This window comes from Podarcis liolepis (genome assembly GCF_965112155.1).
Source record: "Podarcis liolepis genome assembly, chromosome: Z".
In the NCBI taxonomy this organism is placed as follows: domain Eukaryota; kingdom Metazoa; phylum Chordata; class Lepidosauria; order Squamata; family Lacertidae; genus Podarcis; species Podarcis liolepis.
In genome coordinates, this window is record NC_139570.1 from 43,786,730 (window position 1) to 43,808,701 (window position 21,972).

The following is a 21,972-nucleotide window of genomic DNA, read 5'->3' on the forward strand; positions in this document are numbered from 1 at the left end:
AGGAGCTGGGACCGAGCAATGGGAGCTCACCCCGTCACAGGGATTCGAACCACCGACCTTCTGATTGGCTACTCCTAGGCTCAGTGGTTTAGACCACAGTGCCACCTGCGTCCCTACCTCTTATGGCACCCTAAAAAGTTCTCATTAAATATTCCCCCGAAATCTACAGTCTGCTCTCACTGTTGCCAGTGGCTTAGCATCTCCTACATTGAGACTACCATGCCACACCCCACAGCGTTCTAGGATATGTCACACATTTACTGTAGCCATTTTGTGACTGGTGCCCATGACATGTTACCAGAATTCCAAAGGCACACATTCACACATGCCTCTCTATCTTCCGTGCAGCCAACAAAAGACGTTATTAGAGATCAAGGACATGTTGCAGCCAGGCGAATGTGCTTGGGGCAGGAGGCATGACCTGTGAAGGGTGTAGCAAGGGAAGAGTTCTGAGGGCTAGATAGGGATGCTTGGAGGGCTGCTTTCATGCCCTGACCTGAAGATCCCCACCCTGATGCTGTACCTTGCTTGTGGGCTTCCTGGCGGCACTGCATTGGCCACTGTAGCAAAAGAGATAATAGACAAAATGAATCTTTGGTCTGATCTAGCAATGGTCTTCTTCAGTGGTTTTCAGTCCACGTTGACCTCTCAAAACTTCTAAAATTGGCAGGCATCTTTTGTAAATGCATTTGTGCCGCAAACTGCTAAGATGGATCTGGTACCCAGTTCCCTAGGGCTGGATACAGTGGAATATGGTTCATGAGCGTACACTTTGTTCTTTGCTCATAGTACTTGTTTTCCATATTCCTGGCCATCTTTATTGTCCTCTTCTGCACACATTGTCAACATGTTTCTTAAATTGTGGTGCCCAGAAATAGACTCCAGAGTGGAATAATAGTGGGACTCTTGCTTCTTCTGTCCTGGAAGTATGGTTCTCTCAATGTACTCTGAAACCACACTTGCCCTTTTTGCAGTTGTTGGAATTTGACCAGCTTGTGATGGATGTCAACCCCAATATCCCTTTCATTTTTCACGCCAAATTATCTGTATCTCTCTGTAGATATTCACATTTGTATCTATTGAATTTCATTTAATGTGCATTTTCACATTATAAGAGATGTACTTTGGACATTCCATCTTGGGCACTAAAACATTTGATGATGGTCCTCCTGCTCTCCTTAGAAGGGCAGCTTTATTTTTTTTGTAGTATCCTGCCAATGTTAAGAACATATCTTCCCTTAAAAAGAAGAATAAGATGAATGCAGTAGTTAAACCACATTTCTCCATGATTCTTCCATGAAACCAATGGAACACCTAATCTTTTCCTGGCTCTCATTACCAATGTCATTGGGGCTGGCCAAAAAGGTAATGGAGGGCAGGGCATGCCGACTCGGTACAACAGAGCTGGAATCTGAGAAGGGGCATGCTCACTGTCTGGGCTGCGTTCAGTGAGCTTTTTTTAAATCAACTGTGCAATCTCTGTTTTAATTCAGACATCTCTGTCTCTCTGTTCCTCTCATCCCTTGGGCCTTTCAGACTCAGAGCAGACAGATTTATTGGGGTCTTAAACATAATCAGGAACAAATTAGCCTCCATACAGATCACATACTGGCTTGCACTAGAGCTATTCAAAAGATTTCCTCTCCATGCAAGTATGAATTAACTCATCACATTGGATCAGGCCCATGTCCTCTCTTTATCCCAAGCATATGATTTCATATCAGAGGCCTACTATTTTTTATCATCACATGGGGAAGCCACTGAGCATGATATCAAACTTGGGATTATTTTTCAGTGCATTTCAGTGCAAAGGGGGGGGGTCTATATATGGGTGGGCATCTGGTTAGCCCAGGGGCAGCTGACATGGCGCCCTCCAGAAGATGTTGGACTACAACTTCCATCATACCTGACCACTGGCCATACTGAGTAGGGCTTATGGGAATTGGAGTGCAACCACATCAGGAATATGCCTTGCCAACGTATGCAAGTGGATAGTTGCCAGGAAAGTCCAACTCAGCCATGCTTGACTTGAAAAGAGGAAACTTCTAACAAAAAACAAGAGATAAGTAAAAATGGAATTTGGAAGGGAAAGTCAAGAGGGTCCAAATTCTTCAGAAAGCTCAGCTGGAATGTATACAAGAAAACAACCACTAAGGCCAAGATTATGCCAGTGTGGTTCATGAGCAGTCAAGGAAGCTATGGAAGCAAGAAGGCTTCCTTTATGGAAGTATTGCCTAAATATGGAAAACAGAAAGGAACACAGACTTTGATGAAAGAAATGCAAGCAGCATGTGATGTGCAAAAAATAAGCTGAGGAGTACACTGCTAAAAAAAAAAGCACTTTAAATCAACAATAAAATTACTTCATAAATATTAGAAAAAGGAAAACAGCTAGGGAGATGTTTGGACCTTTGAATGACAAGGGAATTGAAGGTGTGCTAAAGGAGTGAAAGGAAATTTCAGAGATGCCGAATAAATTATTTCCATCTGCTGCACTGTAGAAGATAAAGGGCAGATCTTTTTGCCTTGACTAACTTTCTCGGGAAGGAAGTCTGAGGGAAAAAGGCAAAAGGTGGTAACAGGAGGTGATGTTCTAGAATTTGTTGACAAATTAAAATGAACAAGTCACCAGGTCCAGATGGCAGCTGCCCAAGAGTTCCTAAATAACTCAAATTCTTAGGGACAAGATCCAGAAGATCAGCAATTTAAGCTTCCATTCCTGAAAATGGGAAAGTGGCAAATTTGACACTCCATATATATATATATAGAGAGAGAGAGAGAGAGAGAGAGGAATCCAGGAAATTACAACTCAGTTAATCTCTGTTCTAGGAACACTAGTGGAAATTTTTACTAAAGATAAAACTACCAAGCATATGGTAAAACAGCTAAGACACAGCTACTCGATGACTATATACTATCATAGAGCTGGAAGAGTAATCAAGTCCAATCCTCTTCAATGCAGGAATCTCAACTAAAGCAACCATGACAGATGACTCCCAACCTCTGCTTAAAAAAGAAGAGTCTACCATCTCTTGTGGGAATCTGTTCCTCTGTCAAACAGCTGTTACCATCAGAAAGTTCTTCCTGATGTTTAGTGGGAGCCAGTGTGGTGCAGTGGTTAAGAGCGATAGACTTGTAATCTGGGGAACCGGGTTCGCGTCTCCGCTCCTCCACATGCAGCTGCTGGGTGACCTTGGGCCAGTCACACTTCTCTGAAGTCTCTCAGCCCCACTCACCTCACAGAGTGTTTGTTGTGTGGGAGGAAGGGAAAGGAGAATGTTAGCCGCTTTGAGACTCCTTAAAGGGAGTGAAAGGCGGGATATCAAATCCAAACTCCTCCTCCTCTTCTTCTTCTTCTTCTTCTTCTTCTTCTTCTTCTTCTTCTTCTTCTTGTCGGAATCTCCTTTTTTGTAACTTGAGCTCGTTGGTTCAGGTCCTACCCCCAGAGCAGGAGAAAACAAGCTTGTTCCATCTTCGGTGTGACAGCCCTGTCTCCAGTACTAGAGGCAGAGGATAACAACTATTGCAATCATCTTCTGCTTGTAGGCTTCCCAGAGGCACCTGTTTGGCCACTGTAGGGACAGGATGGTGGACTAGATGGGCCTTTGGTTTTTAATCTTCTTATGGGCTAGCTGGGAGGTAGCCATTGTGGTGCCCTCCAGATTCCATTGGGCTCTAACTCCCATCGGCCACAGCCAGCAGTGATTAACAGTGTAGTTAAAGAACATCTGGAATAACATGTTAGCACTAGGAACGGGGAGAAAGTTGGTTTAGTTTTCGTTTTAATGCAAAACACTCTAATTAGTCATTTCCAAATCAATATGTAAGCTAAAACAGAAGTTTCCTTTGAAATTTGTACATCTCCAAATGCTGCAATGCAGTTCTCCAAGCAAATAATGAATACAAAATTGTGTATATTATGGGAAAGTGTATATAAAAATGCACTCAATAGTGAAAATAACATTAAAAATGCTTAAAATTAGTGGCAATTCCCTGAAATAAATGTATACTTAAGGGCAAATTTCATACAAACAGGGGTAAGTAGAAATTCACACTAAAATGCTGATTAATTTTTAAAAGCACGATTTTTCTACATATAAAAAATGCAAACTTGTGGAGAAGTGTGGAGAATGTGTGGAAATATGTGAAACTGGGGGGGGGGGAAGCCCTGAGATTTATTTATTTTTCCTTTTCCTAGCTAAGGCAATATTTCCCCCCTAATATATATTTCAATTGATATATAACAAAACACTCTCTTGCCTTATAAATCATTGAAGAGCAGAGTATTGTTGGTATGTCTAGAGCATGGTGGTCTTTTTTTTTCTTGCGACCCCCAAAAGAAACTTTGCCACGGTCAGTGTCATATCATTTGACCTATCCTCCAGAAGGTATTTAATATGGGAGGCTTCAGATTTCCCTGGCAAATTTGCTAGTAAGGGTTTGATCAGATGGTCCCTTGCTTGCTTGCTTGCACTGCTCACAATGCAGTAGTAGGATATGGTTCATGCATTCGACATCCTGAGAACATAAACAAAGCCTTTTATGATAGGGGATGCCTCTCAGTCTACCATTTAAAACTTCCAATGGAAATACCTTTAATCTAGGTTTGGTAAATAAACGCCGATAGGTTTCCTAAGACATGAGGCTAACTGAAAGTCATGCCCGTATTGGATTCCAGCTGCAATCGGGCCACAGATTACCGTATTTTTTGCACCATAACACTCACTTTTTTCCTCCTAAAAAGTAAGGGGAAATGTCTGTGCGTGTTATGGAGTGAATGCCTGCGGGTGGCGGGGGGGGGGGATCTGCTGCAGTCATGAGCAGAGGATCCATAGTTCCCCTTCCTTCCCTCCTTCAGGTTACAAAGCATGGATCCACATGGATCCTCAGGATTTTTGCATTGGGCTACTCCAAACTCACTGTCAGATCACATGTCTGTGGCCACAGCATGAACCACAAAAATCATATATCCACTATTTCGTTTAGAATATTTTTTTTCTTGTTTTCCTCCTCTAAAAACTACGTGCGTGTTATGGTCTGGTGCGTGTTATAGAGCGAAAAATACGGGTACATTGGATCTGGATTGCAGGTCACTTTGTGAGATGTTCCAAAGCCTTTGCCTCAGGGATGCAAGGGCAGTATTGTAGCCCAGTTGATACAAATAAGATTGGATTTGGAAACTGTAGTAAAGACCGAACAAACTTTGCCTGGGACCCATCTAACTTAGGAAATAAGCTGTTGTACCAGACGTCTGAAGGGTAGAGAAGTTGGGAGACAGATTTTGCAATTAAAAAAAACTTTATGGCTGATGGAACCTAATGTCCACCCCTTATAAAGAAGAAAGAAGAAATGGAGTATAGCAAGTTTGCTTATCTCCGCCTTTTGGTATGCAGTCTGCCAGTGGCAATTCCAGTATTTTGAGTGGCCTTGGTTTCTAATCTTCTATAGGCAGCATGTTGCAAGCTTGTCCCTGTTTGTCTTTGATACATTGCAGGGAAGGTATGCTTGGACTGATTCAGATACAGTACAGTGGTACCTCGGTTTAAGAACAGTCCAGTTTAAGAACAATTCGGTTTACAAACTCCGCAAAACCGGAAATAGTGTCCCTGTTTGAGAACTTTACCTCGGTCTACGAACGGAATCCAAATGGTGGAAGGGCACTGGCGGTGGGAGGCCTCATTAGGGAAAGCGCACCTTGGTTTAAGAATGGTTTTGGTATAAGAACGGACTTCCGGAACGGATCAAGTTCATAAACTGAGGTACCAGTGTACTCCCACTTGACTTTCTCACTTGACTTTCTGGGCGAATTATAACTTCTGCATTATCTAGTCTATGAATGAACTGATTTAGATGTGATCTAATTCATGTAATTGGCTGTTATGTGAATTTGGGGTGTGTGTGTGTGTGTGTGTTAGAGGACAAATAGCTGCGGCTTGATCCAGAGTATTTGCTTCCCACCAGACTGTTGCCCCTGCCCCTGGCCTGTTATTTGCATGGAAATAAAAGGTCTCATTGACACCAACTGGAATTCCCAGCCCTGCTGTAAACAGCAAGTGCGTGGTTCAAGTCCACCCAGGGACAGCTGTGGGCAGGATTCCTGCATTACAGGGAGTTGGGTTCAAGGAATTCAGGCTGAGACCAAGCAGAAGGGGACAAAGGATTAATGCCTTTTACCCTTCCACACAAAATCCTGTTCCAGATCTCTTTCTCACACAAACCTTTTAAAAAGACACCTTGCTGATCAGGGGAGTAGAATCATATATAGTTTGGCCTCTTAGAACAACCACTTCTGGTGGTTCCAAGGGATGGATTTTGAATAATTTCATTGTGCATCCATGCAACTTGGCACAGGAAACCCCAAAATCCACATGGTTCAAGGAATTCAGTCTCCATTGCTGGTATATGCAGGGCCGGGCCAGCAATGAGACAGCTGGGAGGTGTGGCAGATCTGCCCTCTGAGGAACTAGCAAGATGAGCACCACAACTCCAGAGTCGCCCGCAACTGGACTTAACTGTCAGGGGTCCTTTACCTTTACCTGGAGTCATCCTAGGAATCTTAGGACCATCTGCATACAAAGCAGATACTTTTCCACTGAGTATGTAAGGAAAGGGATTTACAAGGGGGAAGAAAATCAGGGGTGGTAAAGTAAGGGACAGCTAGAGAATGACCTGCAGTGGAAGTTCTGCTCCTTTAAAGACACAGGAGGACACTCTTTGCCCTCCTCCCCAGCATTGGGTTATCCCCATAGAGCAGGGGTGGGCAACCTATGGCCTGGGGGCCAGATCCGGCCCAATCACCTTCTCAATCTGGCCTGTGGACGGTCCGGGAATCAACGTGTTTTTACATGAGTAGAATGTGTCCTTTTATTTAAAATTCATCTCTGGGTTATTTGTGGGGCCTGCCTGGTGTTTTTACATGATTAGAATGTATGCTTTTATTTAAAATGCATCTGTGGGTTATTTGTGGGGCATAGGAATTTGTTCATATTTTTTTTCAAAAGGTAGTCTGACCCTCCACATGGTCTGAGGGATGGTGGACCGACCCATGGCTGAAAAGGTTGCTGACCCCTGCCATAGAGAGTCACTCCATCTCCCTTTGACTTTTGATCCCTCTAGTTCAGATTAGTGTCTCATTGACTGGCGCAAAAAGATGTTTCTTCAGTTGCAAGGGACACCCCCCCCCTCCCTTCCCTTCTGCTACTCCCCATGCCAAATATGCCGTGAGTTGGTAAACAGAGGCCTCCAGTCTCTGGAGCTGTTCCTTTGGAAGTGCTTGTCCTTGCTAAACTCAGTGTTTCGCAAGTGTCATTTAAGAACAAAATAGTGAACAACACCAGGGGCCTGGAGCCTCTCTTGCACTGGCAGGAGGCCACTGAAATCAGCTGGGCTCTGCCAGCAGTTAATTTGCTTCATTGCTCTTTTTCTATTCCTGTGCAAAGGGTTGTTTGCTTGTTTTTTTATTATGTTTATTTTTGTTTACTTATACAGTTTTACACTGGTTCTAGTCAGGTGTGTGGGGGGGGGGGCGAGAAATAGGCACACGGATAGATGTAGGCAAACCACCAGATATAAAATATCCTGGGATTTCTTTTAGGGGTGGTGGTGGGAAGCTGCCTTATACGCAATCAACTCATTGGTCCATCTTGCTCAGAGTTGTCTGCATTGACTGACTCTCATTTTTCTGGCTGCAGTCCTGTCTAGAGAGGTCGAGGGTTGGACCTGGGACATTCTGCATGCAAATCAAATGCTCTGCCACTGAACTGCCACCCTTAATGTATAACATAGCACATATAAAACAGTAAGCCACAAGAGGTAGTAGTAGCAGCAATTTCATTTGTTTAGGTGTAAGCCATAACAAAGAAAACAACATTCAGAGCTGAGCTACACACTGGGCCCTTGCCTTGCAAGCAAAGGTGTTCCAGATTCAGTCTCTGGCATCTCCAACTGAAGCAGCCCTTTAAAGGGCTGTTGAGCCATGGAAAGAGTCAGCCAGGATCTGGAGAGAGCGGTGGGATGAGGCAGACACCAAAGTGTGTGGAATTTGCAGGATTGCATAGGTCTTTGTGTCCCTTTCTCTACCTCAAGACACCCACCCACATATGAAGCAGAATAGGGAAGTTAGTCATGCCCATGAATTTCAATGTGTCTACTCTGAACAGGACTAACATTTGATTTTGTAAGGAATTTTTTTTTAACGATAGGAGGATATGGAAAGCATTAAATCTGTTAAAGCTGTAAGAAAACTTTTTACAACAACAAAAAGTTGAAAATAAATAAAGGAATGAAGGAGGGATGGGGAGATATGGAGGAAGGAAGAAGTGAGAGTTTGGCTCAATCATGATCTTTCAGGATTTGTAGGATCATCTGAATTGGAATGTGGGACATTTTTCATCGTGAGGGCTGCACTCCCTTCTGGGCAATTTGTCAAGGGTCATGTGTTAGTGATGGGCAGGTTCTACAGCTTCTACAAACACACCCACCCCACTCTATCCTTTGTCCAGACAAGCAAGAGGCATTGCCAGAGCTCAAGGACACATCACAGCCACTCAGAAACACACAGGGTGCAAAGTGAGGGTTGTGATTTGGGGAGAGAAGGTGTGGCAAGGATGTGGCTAGGAATGGATGTGGCCTGTGGGTAGTTCTGAGGGCCACATGTGGACACCAGGCCTGAGGTTCCCCGATCTAAATTGAAGCACTCTCTAGGGGCACTCCTTGCAAGGAAACTGGAACAAACTTTGTGATCTTATCCTCAAATTACCTGATAACTCTGAATTGTACAAGAGGTAAGGGACCTCATGCAACTATTCCAACGGTAGTTCAGTTGTCTATTTTTAAGTGTAAATGCACTGAGAGTTGTTGGTAGATTTCTGAAAACATGCACATTTTACAAACAAGCTATGATACATATGTTAGCAATTCCCAGGCTCCCTCATTGTCCTCTGTCAGCTCAAGTGTTTGACAAGAAGTGAGTGTGTGTGAAGGGGTGGGTGAGGGAGTAGGTGGTATTATGAAAGCCAGACTTTGACGGAAGCAAGAGCACATCATTCCCAATTTTTTTATATAATTTGCATAATTTATTCTAAAGGGCAAAAGCTATAGTTTTCCGAGGGCATCATTCCCATTTGCTCATTAGGTCAAAGTACACAGTGCTTACTGGACTTGGTTATTGAGAAATGGCTTTTCCATCCTTCTTGACTTCCCTTCCCCTCCTGTTCTCTCTTACTGCAGATGAACCGAGCAGGTGCTACTTCCATGATGGTGACGGCGTGTGCGAAGAGTTTGAGCAGATGACCAGCATCATAGACTGTGGAGTCTATACACCCAAAGGCTTTGTTGACCAGTGGGCGTCCAACGTGTCGGTCTCACATCATGATGAGCGATGCCCAGAATTGGTTGTGATAGGTCAGCCAGCAGCCAATCAAGTAAGGAAAGCAGATGGTCATTGGTTAAAGTGTTAAGCGGTGCATCCAAGCCAATGGGATGTTTTACTATTTCTTTGTGGGGGGAGGATTAAGTCGCATTTCAGTAGCACAGCTCATGCTTTGCACACAAATAGCTCCAGGATGAATCCCCGCCATCTCCACATAAAGGATTTTATTTATTTATTGCATTTATCCATTTTTTTCTGCCAAAAGCTCAGTGGTGTACATGATTTCTGTGAGGTAGGTTAGGTTAAGAGGCAGTGACTGGTCCAGGCTCACCCAGTGATCCATTACAGCACACTGGAAGCAGATATTACCTGAGACCAGTGGAGGCTGGTGCTCATTGGGACTGGTGGGGCAAAAGATGATTGAGCGTCTGGTCACTGAACAACTCCAGACACATCTGGATGATGCAGACCATTTGGATCCCTTCCAATCAGGATTCCGGACCCAAAATGGGACTGAAACTGCCTTGGTCACGCTGTTCGATTATCTCCAGCAGGCTAGAGACAGAGGTGAAAACTCTTTCCTGGATCTCTCAGCTGCTTTTGATACCATTGACCATGGTATCCTTCTGGACTGTCTAGAGGAGTTGGGAGCTGAGGACACTGTTATACAGTGGTTCCGATCCTTTCTCCTGGGCTGTGTCCAGAAAGTGGTGTTGGAGGGGTTGTTCGGATCCCTAGGTGTTCACTTGTGGGGTGTCTCAGGGCATGGTCCTCTCCCCCAGGCTTTTCAACATCTACAGGAAGGTGCTTGGAGAGATCATCAGGGAGTTTGGGCTGGGTGTTCACCAGTATGTGAATGATACCCAGCTATACCCACCTGGGTATCATTTGTATACCCATGCAAATGATACTCAGCTTTAAATCAGAACCAGTGAAGGCAGTGAATGTCCTGTGTGAGTGTTTGGAGGCGTTTGGAGGATGGGTTGAGGTAGAATCCTGACAAGACAGAAGTACTGTTTTGGGGGGACAGAGCAGATCTCTGGTTCTCAGCAAAGCATCTTTCCATCAGCTCACCATCTGGTCCTTTGAAACAGACATTGCCAAGGATCGAACCCAGTGCTCCCCCCCCCCGGGGTATTCAAGAGTACACAGTACTGGCACCTCATTTTGTTGTTGTTAAGAAGTGTGACACTGTAACAATTTCATGATAAGTACTGACACCTATTTTTCTTGGGCAGAAGCACTAATCAAATCTATGATATTCTACCTGCAAAGCATGTGTTTTACCACTCAGCTATGGTTTGTCTTATGTTTATAAGATCATGCAGCTGCCTTGATTGCAAAATAGCCTTTCTTCTCCCAACTGACCTCCAGGGCCCCACTGGTTATTACTTTGCAAACCACAAGAGTATCTTTCCCCACCCCCATAACCACTGGAATCATTCCCTCCATAAATACATAAGCAAAGCATTGTTTGGGTTGTTGGTGGTGGGGTTCTAGTGGAAACTTATATCAACATTATGCTGCCTTCTTCTCCTGAATCAGAGTATTGGTCCAGGTAGATCTGGGGTAAGAAAACTGGCCTTCCAAATTCCCTCCAGTCACTGATCTTGTCCAATGTCCTATATATTGCAACAGTTTACTAGGTGCCCCTGCTGGATGGTCCAACAGGAAATGAAAGCAATGGTCCTTCTTCAATTATTTGCCACTCAACAACTAAGACAACATTTTTGAAAACTTATATTCAGAGGTGCATTGCCTCTAAACATGGCACCTTCCTTTCCCCACATCTTATCATCATTACTATTAAAGTTTATTTTTATCCTGCTTTCCAGCTCAAGGGCATCCAAAGTAGTGCACGACATATATCAAAATACAATAAAAACTATGAAACAGTACTGAGTCGAAATAAAGGGAGCCAAACCCACAGAGCCAGGGGACAAAAATAACAGCTTCAGTTGTCATAAAATCATGATATGAAAGTTTATTGTTTGTAGCAGAGGTGGGGAACTTCAGACCCAGGCCCATGAGGCCTCTCTGCCTGGTCCTCAGAGCTCTTGCTGGCCCTGTTCTGTACTCTGAATGTGTTTGCCTGGCTGGAATGTATCCTTGGACTCTGCTAATGCCTCTTGTTTGCTGAATGGGGGATTAGAGAGGGGGTCTGTGCAAGCTAGCGTACTGTACAAAGGTAACCATTACATTTGCCACTCCACCAATTTTCACCTCTGCCTGCCCATCCCTGGCATGTGACTTCCAGAAGGAAATGTGGTCCTTAGACTGAAGAAATGCCCCATCCTTGCTGGACATCAAAAACAAGATAGGGAGAGGGTCAAACCAGGCCTCCCAAGGGAGGGAATTTAGCTTCGTTATCTCTTAATTTATCTCCTGAAGCAATTCAAATCTAGATTATTTCAGTGTATGTGTAATGTGTGTGTGTATGTGTGTGTTGGGTCTCAGGAGTTTTTGATAAATTCAGTCTTTGTGAATTCTGATATGAGCTGGCTTGATTCTCACATTCCATACTATAACATGCAAATCAGAACATAGTTATCCTTCAGCTTTGTTTTTTGTTTTTGTTTTTGTTTTGTTTTTTGCTGTTTGTTTGTTCTCTTGGCAAACAAGGTGAGGTGTACAGTCCAATGATGAGCAAGCTCAGTGGGTAATAGTGGCCTAGTCATCCACTCTCAGTTGCCTCACAGGACTGTTGTAAGGATGACAGCCTCCTTCCCCACGTTCCATGGAGAAAGGGCAGAATGAAAACACAACACAACTGACAAAATCAATGAAGATAATAATGGCAAATTTTTTCAACTCATCAGGCTTCATAGTATTTTTTTTTCACAACAGGAAATGAGCTCTTTACCATAAAAATCATATTTTTGACAGTCTGATTATCATTAATATATGTATTTTAAGGAATAGTTTCCAGCAACATTTGTTGAATTTAAGAATGGGACAGGGAACTTAAGACCTGGAAGTCAAGTGCAGCCATCCAAACCTCTCTATCTGGCCCTTGAGATTATCCCCAGGCTACACCCTTTACCAGCCCTGATCTATGCCTGGTTGGATTGCACCCTTGAACTGTGAAGATGCTTGCCTGGATAGAGATACAAATTTGTAAAGAAAAAGAAAAAAAGGCCCATTCTGATTCTTCCATGACTGTTGGGGAACAGGTTGTCTCCAATGTTAGTGCTACTCAGTAGAACTAATGAGACTGATGAACGTGACCAACATAATTGCAGTGGGTCTCTTTTATAATAGAACTGATTTGGATACAACTCATCTGTTCCTACACCCACTTTATTTATATATTTATTTGCCCCTGGCTCCCATCCACCACTGGCCTTTGGCCCTCAGGCTAAAAAATGCCCCTCAACCTTGTTTTAAGAGGACTTTGGCATCATAGTAAACTGTGCTTCGGATGTCAGCCTTGGTGTCACTGAAAAAAGATAATAGGGCTTTCTTTGGGGGTGAGGGAAGACGGACAAGATAAAAATGTATTTGCACTTAGTGCCAGGGAAATGCTGTATCAAATGAGGAGGAAACAACTTCTAACAATGATAGTTAAATTCAGCTTGTGCCCTGCAAGGAAAGATACATATTTTTGGCTGCTACTGGAACTCTCTCCCCTTCTCCATATTCACCCGATCCATCTGACTCAAGCCTTCGGCGGGCCAATGGAACGCCACTTAGCCAAGATTCCATCCTCCGTGTGCCTTGGCTTGCTCTGCATTGCAGCTCTGGACTCTTAAAAAAGCAGAGTGGCGGGGCAGCTGGGGGAGAGAAAAGAAATGAAAGCAAGCCAGTTACGAGGTACTAACTCATAAACTATTATGAGGAAACCTATTACAAAGTTCCAGCTGTCTAGCTAACCCAGGCTCCTTCAGGGTAAATGTTGAGCCTGGGCAGAGAACTACAGTGTCCCTAGATAAGGGCTATCACCTGTGGGCAGCCTCTCTCTCTCTCTTATACTTATCCTCCAAGGAGCTCATGGTGGTTTCCGTGGTTATGTGTAAAAGGCCATAGCTCAGTGGTAGTACACCTGCTTTGCATGCAGAAGGTCCCAGGTTCAATCTCTGACATCTCCAGGGAGGGCTGGGAAAGGCTTCCTCCTAGCTCAGTTGGTACAGCATGAGACTATTAATCCCAGGCTTTCGAGCCCCACATTGGGTTAAAAATTCCTGCATTGCAGGGTGTTACACTAGATGACCCCCATGGCCCTTCCAACTCTACAGTTCTATGATTCTGAAACCCTAGAGAGCTGCTGCCAGTCAATACGAGCTAGAAGGATCAGTGGTCTGAACTTGGATAACAGTATGTTCCTTTCTATCCTCTCCACAGTACTGTGAAGTAGGTTTTAGGGAGAGACAGTGTGACCAGGGGCGGAGGAAGTGGGTGCGGTGGGGGCAGGTTACCCTGGGTGTCACCACTGGGGGGGTGACAAAATGCCGGATGGGAGTGACGCGGCCCCAAATGGTCCGCCCACCGCCTACCCTCAGCTGTAGGGCGGCTAAGTGGGAGGAGGCATGCAGACTCCTTGGAGGCCCCATGGAGCGTCCTGCCCCAGCTGGCCTTGCCCCCATGGGTGACTGGCCCCACCCCAGGGTGCAGGGCATGCGTGCTGTCCCAGGCGCCCGATCGGCTTGCTCCACCACTGAGTGTGACCGGCCTGTGTCTAACCCAGCAGTATTCATGGCCAAGGGAGGATTTGCACCCTGGTCTCCTTGCGCAACACACTCTGCTGTGTTACTTGTTATGCATTCCTTTAAAGCACTGGATGTTTTTGCTCTAGTTTCATAAACCATTCTTTGTGAAGCAAGAGATTATTCTTGCTGCAGTGCATTCCTCCTCCTTTGCAAAAATAAAAAATAAAAAATTGTAATTGCTGTAACTAAATAACAGATTCGATGTTGCAAATGTAAGACGAATGCATGAACATTAACACACTGTGGAGCACAGAACCTGTCATGCCACACACTATGAAGCTGGGGGACAGCAGGTTAAGAACACAAGATTACTCAACACATAGCCCACTGATGTATGAGTGGATCCAGAAGAGGCCACTTTCCCCCTGCATCTGGCCCTGAAAGGCCTCTTTATTCCATGTCCAGGCATTGGTGGCCACCTAGGTTAGTATGTATGGCTGATGAACTTCAGACAGCTTGGTGGATCACATGTGGCTCAAGGCTTCTCTAACATTAAACCAGTTTATTCAAGAAAATACTATTTAAAGCTCTAGAAGCTGTGCTATAAATATCTAAGGAATTTACATGTGTTTTTGGTGCGTGTTTAAAATAAAATGTCAACAACAGCAGCAGTGGCAAAATTAAAGCTAGAGTGAAGGTGTGAAGCTATAGGGAGATCCAGGGAGAGATTATTTCTGCAGCGTAAGAGGGAATGCCCTTGGCTCCTGCAAGGGAAGTTGTAACGAGAGGTTCCTGAGGCATGCCAAAGTGGAGACATCCCAGTTCTCAGCAAGGTCACTCCAAAGGAAGCAAATGGCTTCTCAATCATAGCAGGCAAATTTTCTTCTCTTCCTCTCCCTGGTTTGAAAACATTGTATTCATTGGCAGTGCCAATCCTTTAGGGGATTCTCTTCTAGAGGCCTATTTTACTCATTGAAATGAAACTGTGGCAAAGAAATGGGGATTCTCCGCTAACATAAAAACCATTTCCAGATAGTAGAATATTGGGGTTGAAATAAGTTTAGGCCACTTTTTTTTTTAAGGAAGTGCATCACAAAAGGAGAGGATGCCAATCTGCATAAAATTTGCACATGCTAATTTACATGTATCTGTGCAGATTTGGAAATAATTATGACAGTTAAAAGAGAAATACAAAATAGGTTGTTTTACATAAATTTGCATATGCTGATTTATATGATTCATATAATGCAAATGTATACAATTACTATAATTTAAAGCTAAATATAGCATATCTCTCCCTAGTGGGGCAGGCTGTGAACAGTGACTTGACCTGTTGTCCAGGTATTTAACAAGGACAGACACCTTCATGGCCCCTGATCTCCTTTTCCAATGCCTTTCAAGCTTTTTTAAACAACAACAACAACAACCATCTGTCTTTGTTTAGTCTAAGGGCTGCTGCTGTGACCCATGACTGGTAGTGTGTTCCAACCACCAGTTGAGGACAGGTGGGCTAGAAGCCTCCTTCAAATCACAGGTGTGTCTAGCATAAGTTGAGCTGGTTGCTCCTCTAGGTTAGAATCAGAGGCTGCATGGCTACCGAGAGGAAGCTGAAAGCCCAGCGTAGCCACCATGGCTACTTGATAGCGCAGTATTGTTTACACTGACTGGCTGTGGGTCTCTGGGATTTCATGCTGGTGACATTCCCAAGCCTACCTGGAGGTGCCAGGGACTGTACCTGGGACCTTCTGCATGGAAAGCAGATGCTCTATCACTGAGCTTTGGTCTTCCACCCTGTTAGGAACCCTGTACAGCACCACAGCAATCAGGCTGCAGGGGGGGGGGCATTCACAGTGCTGCTCTCCACCTCCACCTGTTTCCTCTGCCTTCTCCTCCTCCATGTTGCCCCTTGTAGAACTCAGTAAGGAGGAAGAAGGAAACAAAACCAGCATTAGTTAGCTGTGTCTCTCAGTGACTCTGGCACCACCCACTATTGGGCTCCTTGCCTTCTACCCTACCAGTCCCCAAAGGGCACCAGCCACCACAGCAATCAAAGGAACTCCCAGCCAAACCACCCTAGAGAGACACCTTCTTCTTTATCTTTTGAATGAATCTCCTCTTTTACTCTCACTTAAGAGTCCATGCAGATATGTAAGGGGAAGAATGAAGTGAGGGTTAGCACACTCTGTTCCCTCTCTGTGTATATGTGTGTTTGGGTGCACAATTCAGAAAAAATAGATAAAAGAAAAAGATGCAGACAGCACAGCAGCCATCCAGGTTTGAAACCAAGTTTGCCTTGACCTTTTTTTCTGAGATGCAAATCAAGTTTGTTTGTTTGTTTTTAGTTTTTTTAAAGAAACAAATGAACTTTGAGGTGTTACAAAATCATTTCGATCTTATTGGTTTCCAAAGGCTCCCCCCCACCCCCCAACATTGTTGAGAACATTGTAATAGGGCCAGCCTAAGACAGGATGATACATTTAAGTACCTGAGCCAAAAGAACCAAATCATGGTTCAAATAATGGGAGTAGGGCAGGGTGTTCTGTTATCTTGCCAGTCAAAACACATAGACATCACCTGAGCTATTGGTATTCAAAAGCATTACTGCCTCTGATCATGGAGACAGAGCACAGCCATTTAGTGTATATTTGGTCTTTGTTGGAAGCCGCCCAGAATGGCTGGGGAAACCCAGCCAGATGGGCAAGGTACAAACAATAAATCATTATCATTATCATTATCATTATCATTATCATTATCATTATCATTATCATTATCATTATCATTATCATCATAGCTGGTAGCCATTGATAGTCGTCTCCTCCTCCTCCTCCTCTTTGAATCTGTCTATTCCTCTTTTAAAGCCATCCAAGTTGGTGGCCACTTCTGCGTCCTGTGGGAATGAGTTCCATAGTTCAACTGGGCGCTGTATAAATAAATACTTTTTTTAATCTGTCCTGGATTTTCCAACATTCAGCTTCATTGGATGTCCATGAGATCTCATGTGAGGAGAAATAGGTATCTGGTTAGTCACTGTGAGAATGCTGTACTAGATGGGGCCTTTTATCTGTTCCAGTGGTTTGCTGTTTTTGAATGGCTGAAAATTGTGTTGGGGTGGGTTATGCCTGTGGGGCAGATCTGTGTTCCCCCCACCCTGCTGACTATATCTGCACCAGACTGCAGAAGGGTGGAATTCTATTGATTAAATGCATAAAATAATAATCCCTGCACACAGAAAATCTTAGACTCAAAACCGTTTCCCTTGCAAGTTAGCATTCTATGTGTAGGGATAGATAGATAGATAGATAGATAGATAGATAGATAGATAGATAGATAGATAGATGATAGTGTGGCAGAACATTATATCAAGTGATAAGTCCCTGCACTGAGAACTGAGCCTTACTTTCATGCTTGGAGCTGCCCCTGGATCTCAAGGAATGGAAATCTTATGAGCCATACTGATACTATTCCATGACCAGACAGAATCTGGGGCCTCTTCAGAGCAAGACACATACAGTAATAACCACCCTAAGAACTGTACTGGCATGATCTTCCTACCTGTTCCCATTCTCACCTACAAATAAGGGCCTTGTATGTGTGTTTGTGTCATGGCTGAGATTGGCTGCAAACTGAGACTCTCCCTGGGCTGGGCAGCTTGCCATTTTCCTTCCTTGCCCAGATGGGAAGACTGGCACAGTGCATTCCCTGCAGTAGTGGTGAGAGAAGACAAACCACCCTGTTCCAAGGAGTACATGTGTGATGTGGTGGGTAGAAAGAAATTTTAAGGGGTGCTAATCTGGAAGGAAGGAGGAAATGAGAAGGGGTCACTGTCTTTCTCCACACAAAGGAACACTTGAATAATGACCTTATATAGTGTGGCTGTGTTGTTCCTGTGTGACAAGACAGACTGGTTGATAGTGATTAATCTAGTTTGCTTCAGAGAGTATGGGTGGCAGGAGGAAGGAGAGAGATGAACTCTTGGAGTGGATTGGGGGGATATCTCAGATGAGGGACAGGGCAGGGAGAGAAACAATTGGTTCAATTTGCATTTTAATGCAAAACTCCTTAATTCACCATTTCCAGAGCAATATGCACAGGAAAACACAGCCACCCTCTTAAATGTCACAATTCTCTGAATTTTGAAGCGCAGTTCTCTGATAACATTTCTAGGAATCCACATATGAAAGTATGCATTTCAATGCATATATGAGTGAAAATAGCACAGAAAGTGTGATGTATTAATGAAAGCAGTGTATAAAAATTTATGAGGGAAAATAATTTGCAAAAATGTGTTTGTTTGAGGAAAATGCATACAAAAGTGTATATATTAGGAGAAATTCATACTCAGATTTAGACCCATTTTCATGAGGACCTTTATTTAAAAAGAATTGCAAACTGATGCCGAAATGTGAAGTATGGAACAGGAGATGGGGAATTATGAGTTAGTGATAGGATCCCACCCTTGTCACCAATTAATATGTAGCAGACTCACCCACTAACTGCCCCCAGTTAAATATGGCACTTTTCCAGGTAGAAGCTAACTTATTATTTAAACTTTATATAAGGATGTCACAGGCTTAAGCACAGTAGTATATGCACAGCTTTTCTTAAGCTTCCGTTGCTAAAGATCTGTTGCTACACTTCAAGTAGATGTTCAGGTTTCTAGAATGGGTGGTAAAATGCTTAACTCAGCTTCTGTTAATTCAGTCTCATTCCCTTACTTAGTTATGGCAGGTGTTACAGTTAAATACTTTTGACACAGCACGGCTTCCTTCACAGCTTAATACTTTGGTTCATGAGTGAGGGGCACTTTTCGTCAGTTGCCCACTCTTTTAGCAATCTCACACCTGAGGTATTCCATTTGGTATAACAGACCCAGGGGATCCCCTCACCCCTTGTTACTGGCTTGGGAGTCTTCTTTACCTAGAAGATCTCCTCCTCCCCCCCCCCGCCCGCCCCCGGCTAGAATGAGACCCAGAGAGTCTGTATTTCCACAGCTTCTCCCTCTCCTGGCTCAGACTCAGCCCTCCAGGTACCTTTGTCTGTATACTTTCCCCAGACACTCAACCTGCTCTTCTCATCTAAGCTGTGAGGATCCTTCCTCTAGCTCAGGCACAGGCAAACTCAACCCTCCAGATGTTTTGGGACTACAACTCCCATCATCCCTAGCTAACAGGACCAGTGGTCAGGGATGATGGGAACTGCTCCAGCTATATTCTCCTCAGAGCAGATGTTCAACTCAAATCAGAACCAGTTCTCCCTCAGTCAAATCCTATCCTCATCCCTGTCTCTGTCCCCGTCTCTCAAACTAAACCCTGTTGCAAATCAAGCCCTATCTCTCATCTCAGCTCAAACCCTGTCTAACTCTCTCTCTCAAAAACCGCTCCTTTTATTCTCCATCCCAAAGTGCTGCTCCTCCCCCTTTTTTGCTAGCTGACTTTTGTACCAATCGGAGAGAGGCTGCAGCCCTCTGGTGGAATTCTGAGGGACTGCACCACCAGACCCCTGCTTTGGGCTGCAGGTCAGTGGCAGAGCATCTGCCTTGCATACAGAAGTTCACCAGTTCAGTCCCCAGCATATCCAGGGCGCGCAGGGGAGAGACCTCTGCCTGAATCCCCAGAGAGCTGCTACCAGTTACGGTAGACCACGCTGAGCTAGAGGGAGCTACGTAGATGGTCTGAGGGTATAAGGCACCTTTCTATGTTAGGCAGGGTCAGTAAAACCAAACAGCCACTCAGTTCTGTGCGAGGAGCAGCCAATCTTTTTTGATGTCAAGGTTGGCATTCCCTCATGGTAAACTGGTCAGGGGCTCCAGTTACAGATAGGTAGCCGTGTTGGTCTGCCATAGTCAAAATAAAAAATTCCTTCCAGTAGCAAAAATTCCTTCTGTGTATCTGAAGAAGTGTGCATGCACACGAAAGCTCATACCAAGAACTAACTTAGTTGGTCTTTAAGGTGCTACTGGAAGGAATTTTTTATTTGGTCAGGGGCTGTATATTAGTGGTGGGTGGAGCCAAAGGTGAAAGTGAGCGTGGGCACCTCTGTCTGCCCCTCGCTGCTCTCCAGCTGTTACTCATTTTTAAAGGAAGGGAAGAAATTCAACTGGTGATGCTCCTGGTGGTGTATTATACTTTATTAAACTTGCTAGTCACTTGTTACATTAAAAGATCTCCCACATATTTTAAAACACAAAGATGAGTAAAAAAAATACATTCTAAACACATTTACAGAGAAAACGCATGCAATTAATGAAAAAATATACGCAAAGCATCCCACAATAGCAACAGAAAGCTTCAGGATAATGAGAATATTCACCCACTCATTCTCTCTCTCACCCAGGCATATACACACTGTGCCTCCTTCATTAATCTGCCATCCAGTCACATACGCAAACACATAAACAGAGTCTCCCCCACCTCCATCATCAGCTTCTCTCTGTTCCTCACTTTGGGAGCCCCAGACTCTACTCTCTCCCATCTCTTTCAAAAAGAAAGACAGACATTTCCCAGGGATTAATCTTAAGATGGTCAGAGTGGATTCCTGTTTGGAATGAGGGCAGTGCTGATCTTGGGAGCATTGCCTTCCCTTTCATTTGGCTTCATTTCACCTCTGTCATTTATTTGATAGCTGCACTGTGTTGCCATGTCCTCAGCACATGGCACCCATAGGATTTTTCCTGGGAATTCTCTGTTTGCATACCTCTTCCGGGTTAGGGGGAACCACCTTGGCATCTAGGGCCATACCCAAGGCCCCTGAAACTCTTGCAGTCAGCACTAACCCTCTAATCTACCTGTTAATGCTGAAAAATGTAGGGATAACTCCCCTGATGTTTCTTCCCCTAGTTTCTTCCATCTCCATTCTGGATGAAACAATTGCTCAAAAAGTTGCCCCTAGTTTCTTTAAATATATATATATTTATTACTTTTCCAACAATTTAAACACAACACTAAAAAGAACAAAAAAGAACAATACAATACAATACAAAAACACTACATCACACTAACACATTAAACTAACAAAACCAAACAAAAACAGTTTAAAACCAAACAATTTCAGTATCTTATCTTTCATTCACTTATTTCAACGACCTCCTCACACCTCCCTTTTTGTATTCCACTTCTGTTAATTGTTTCAGCAATTCCTTTCCATCTTCCTCTGTTTTCTATCCTATAATTATCTTAACACATTCTAACCTTATTTTTCTTTTAATATTCTAAAAAAAAAAGTTGCCCCTAGTTTCTTCCATCTCCATTCTGGATGAAACAATTGCTCAAAAAGTTGCCCAAGAAGGTGCCTCTGATGTTTGTGCATTGAAGAACTGTGGCTTCCCCCCTCCACTCACCTCTTACTAAAACATAAACAAACAAGCTCCAAGACATGCCACTGTGTAGCTTCACCAGAGTTTGCACAATTCATCTTGCAACAAAGCCTTAAGCAACAACAACAAAGATCCCTTCCTTCTTGCCTGCATGCCACCAGCCAATCAAGCTAGGATAAAAAATATGCTAGCAGGCTTTACTTGATTGACTTCAAACCACAATAATGAGAGGAAGATGGCAACAATGAGGGAGTGTAGCCATGGTGGTTCCAGAACAGGGCCAGCCATAGCCTTCTCTGTATAATTTGGTTTCGTGTTCTGTACAAGAAAACATGTCAAATATGAGAACAGCACTCCAAGATTGTAATGTTATTGCAAAGCCACAAATACACAGACATGCAAGTCTGTATTCTCTGGCATAATGGAATGTCATCCCCAAAGCCACATGTTCATTTTCTTCAAGCCTGGAAGTTCAGCTTCTCAAGTCAGCAGTGGAGGGCACTTAAAAAACCCCTAACAACGCACAACTCAGTAATGAAGGCTCCTTTGTTTTATTGTCCACACTGCTGTTAGAAATATTTTCATACTTGACCATCTTGGCAATGAAGATTGCAGAAATATATTTTATGATCTACTTGCCTGCC

General features: G+C 43.9%; 1 protein-coding gene across 1 annotated transcript in view; it reads left to right on the top strand.

Moving 5' to 3' along the window:
* PAPPA (pappalysin 1) overlaps positions 1–21,972 on the top strand; it is a 231,910-nt gene that overhangs the window by 115,512 nt on the left and 94,426 nt on the right. The window contains exon 10 of the mRNA XM_083485697.1: positions 9,229–9,422. Within this exon, the coding sequence (XP_083341823.1) occupies positions 9,229–9,422 (194 nt within the window). The remainder of the gene's footprint in view (positions 1–9,228; positions 9,423–21,972) is intronic.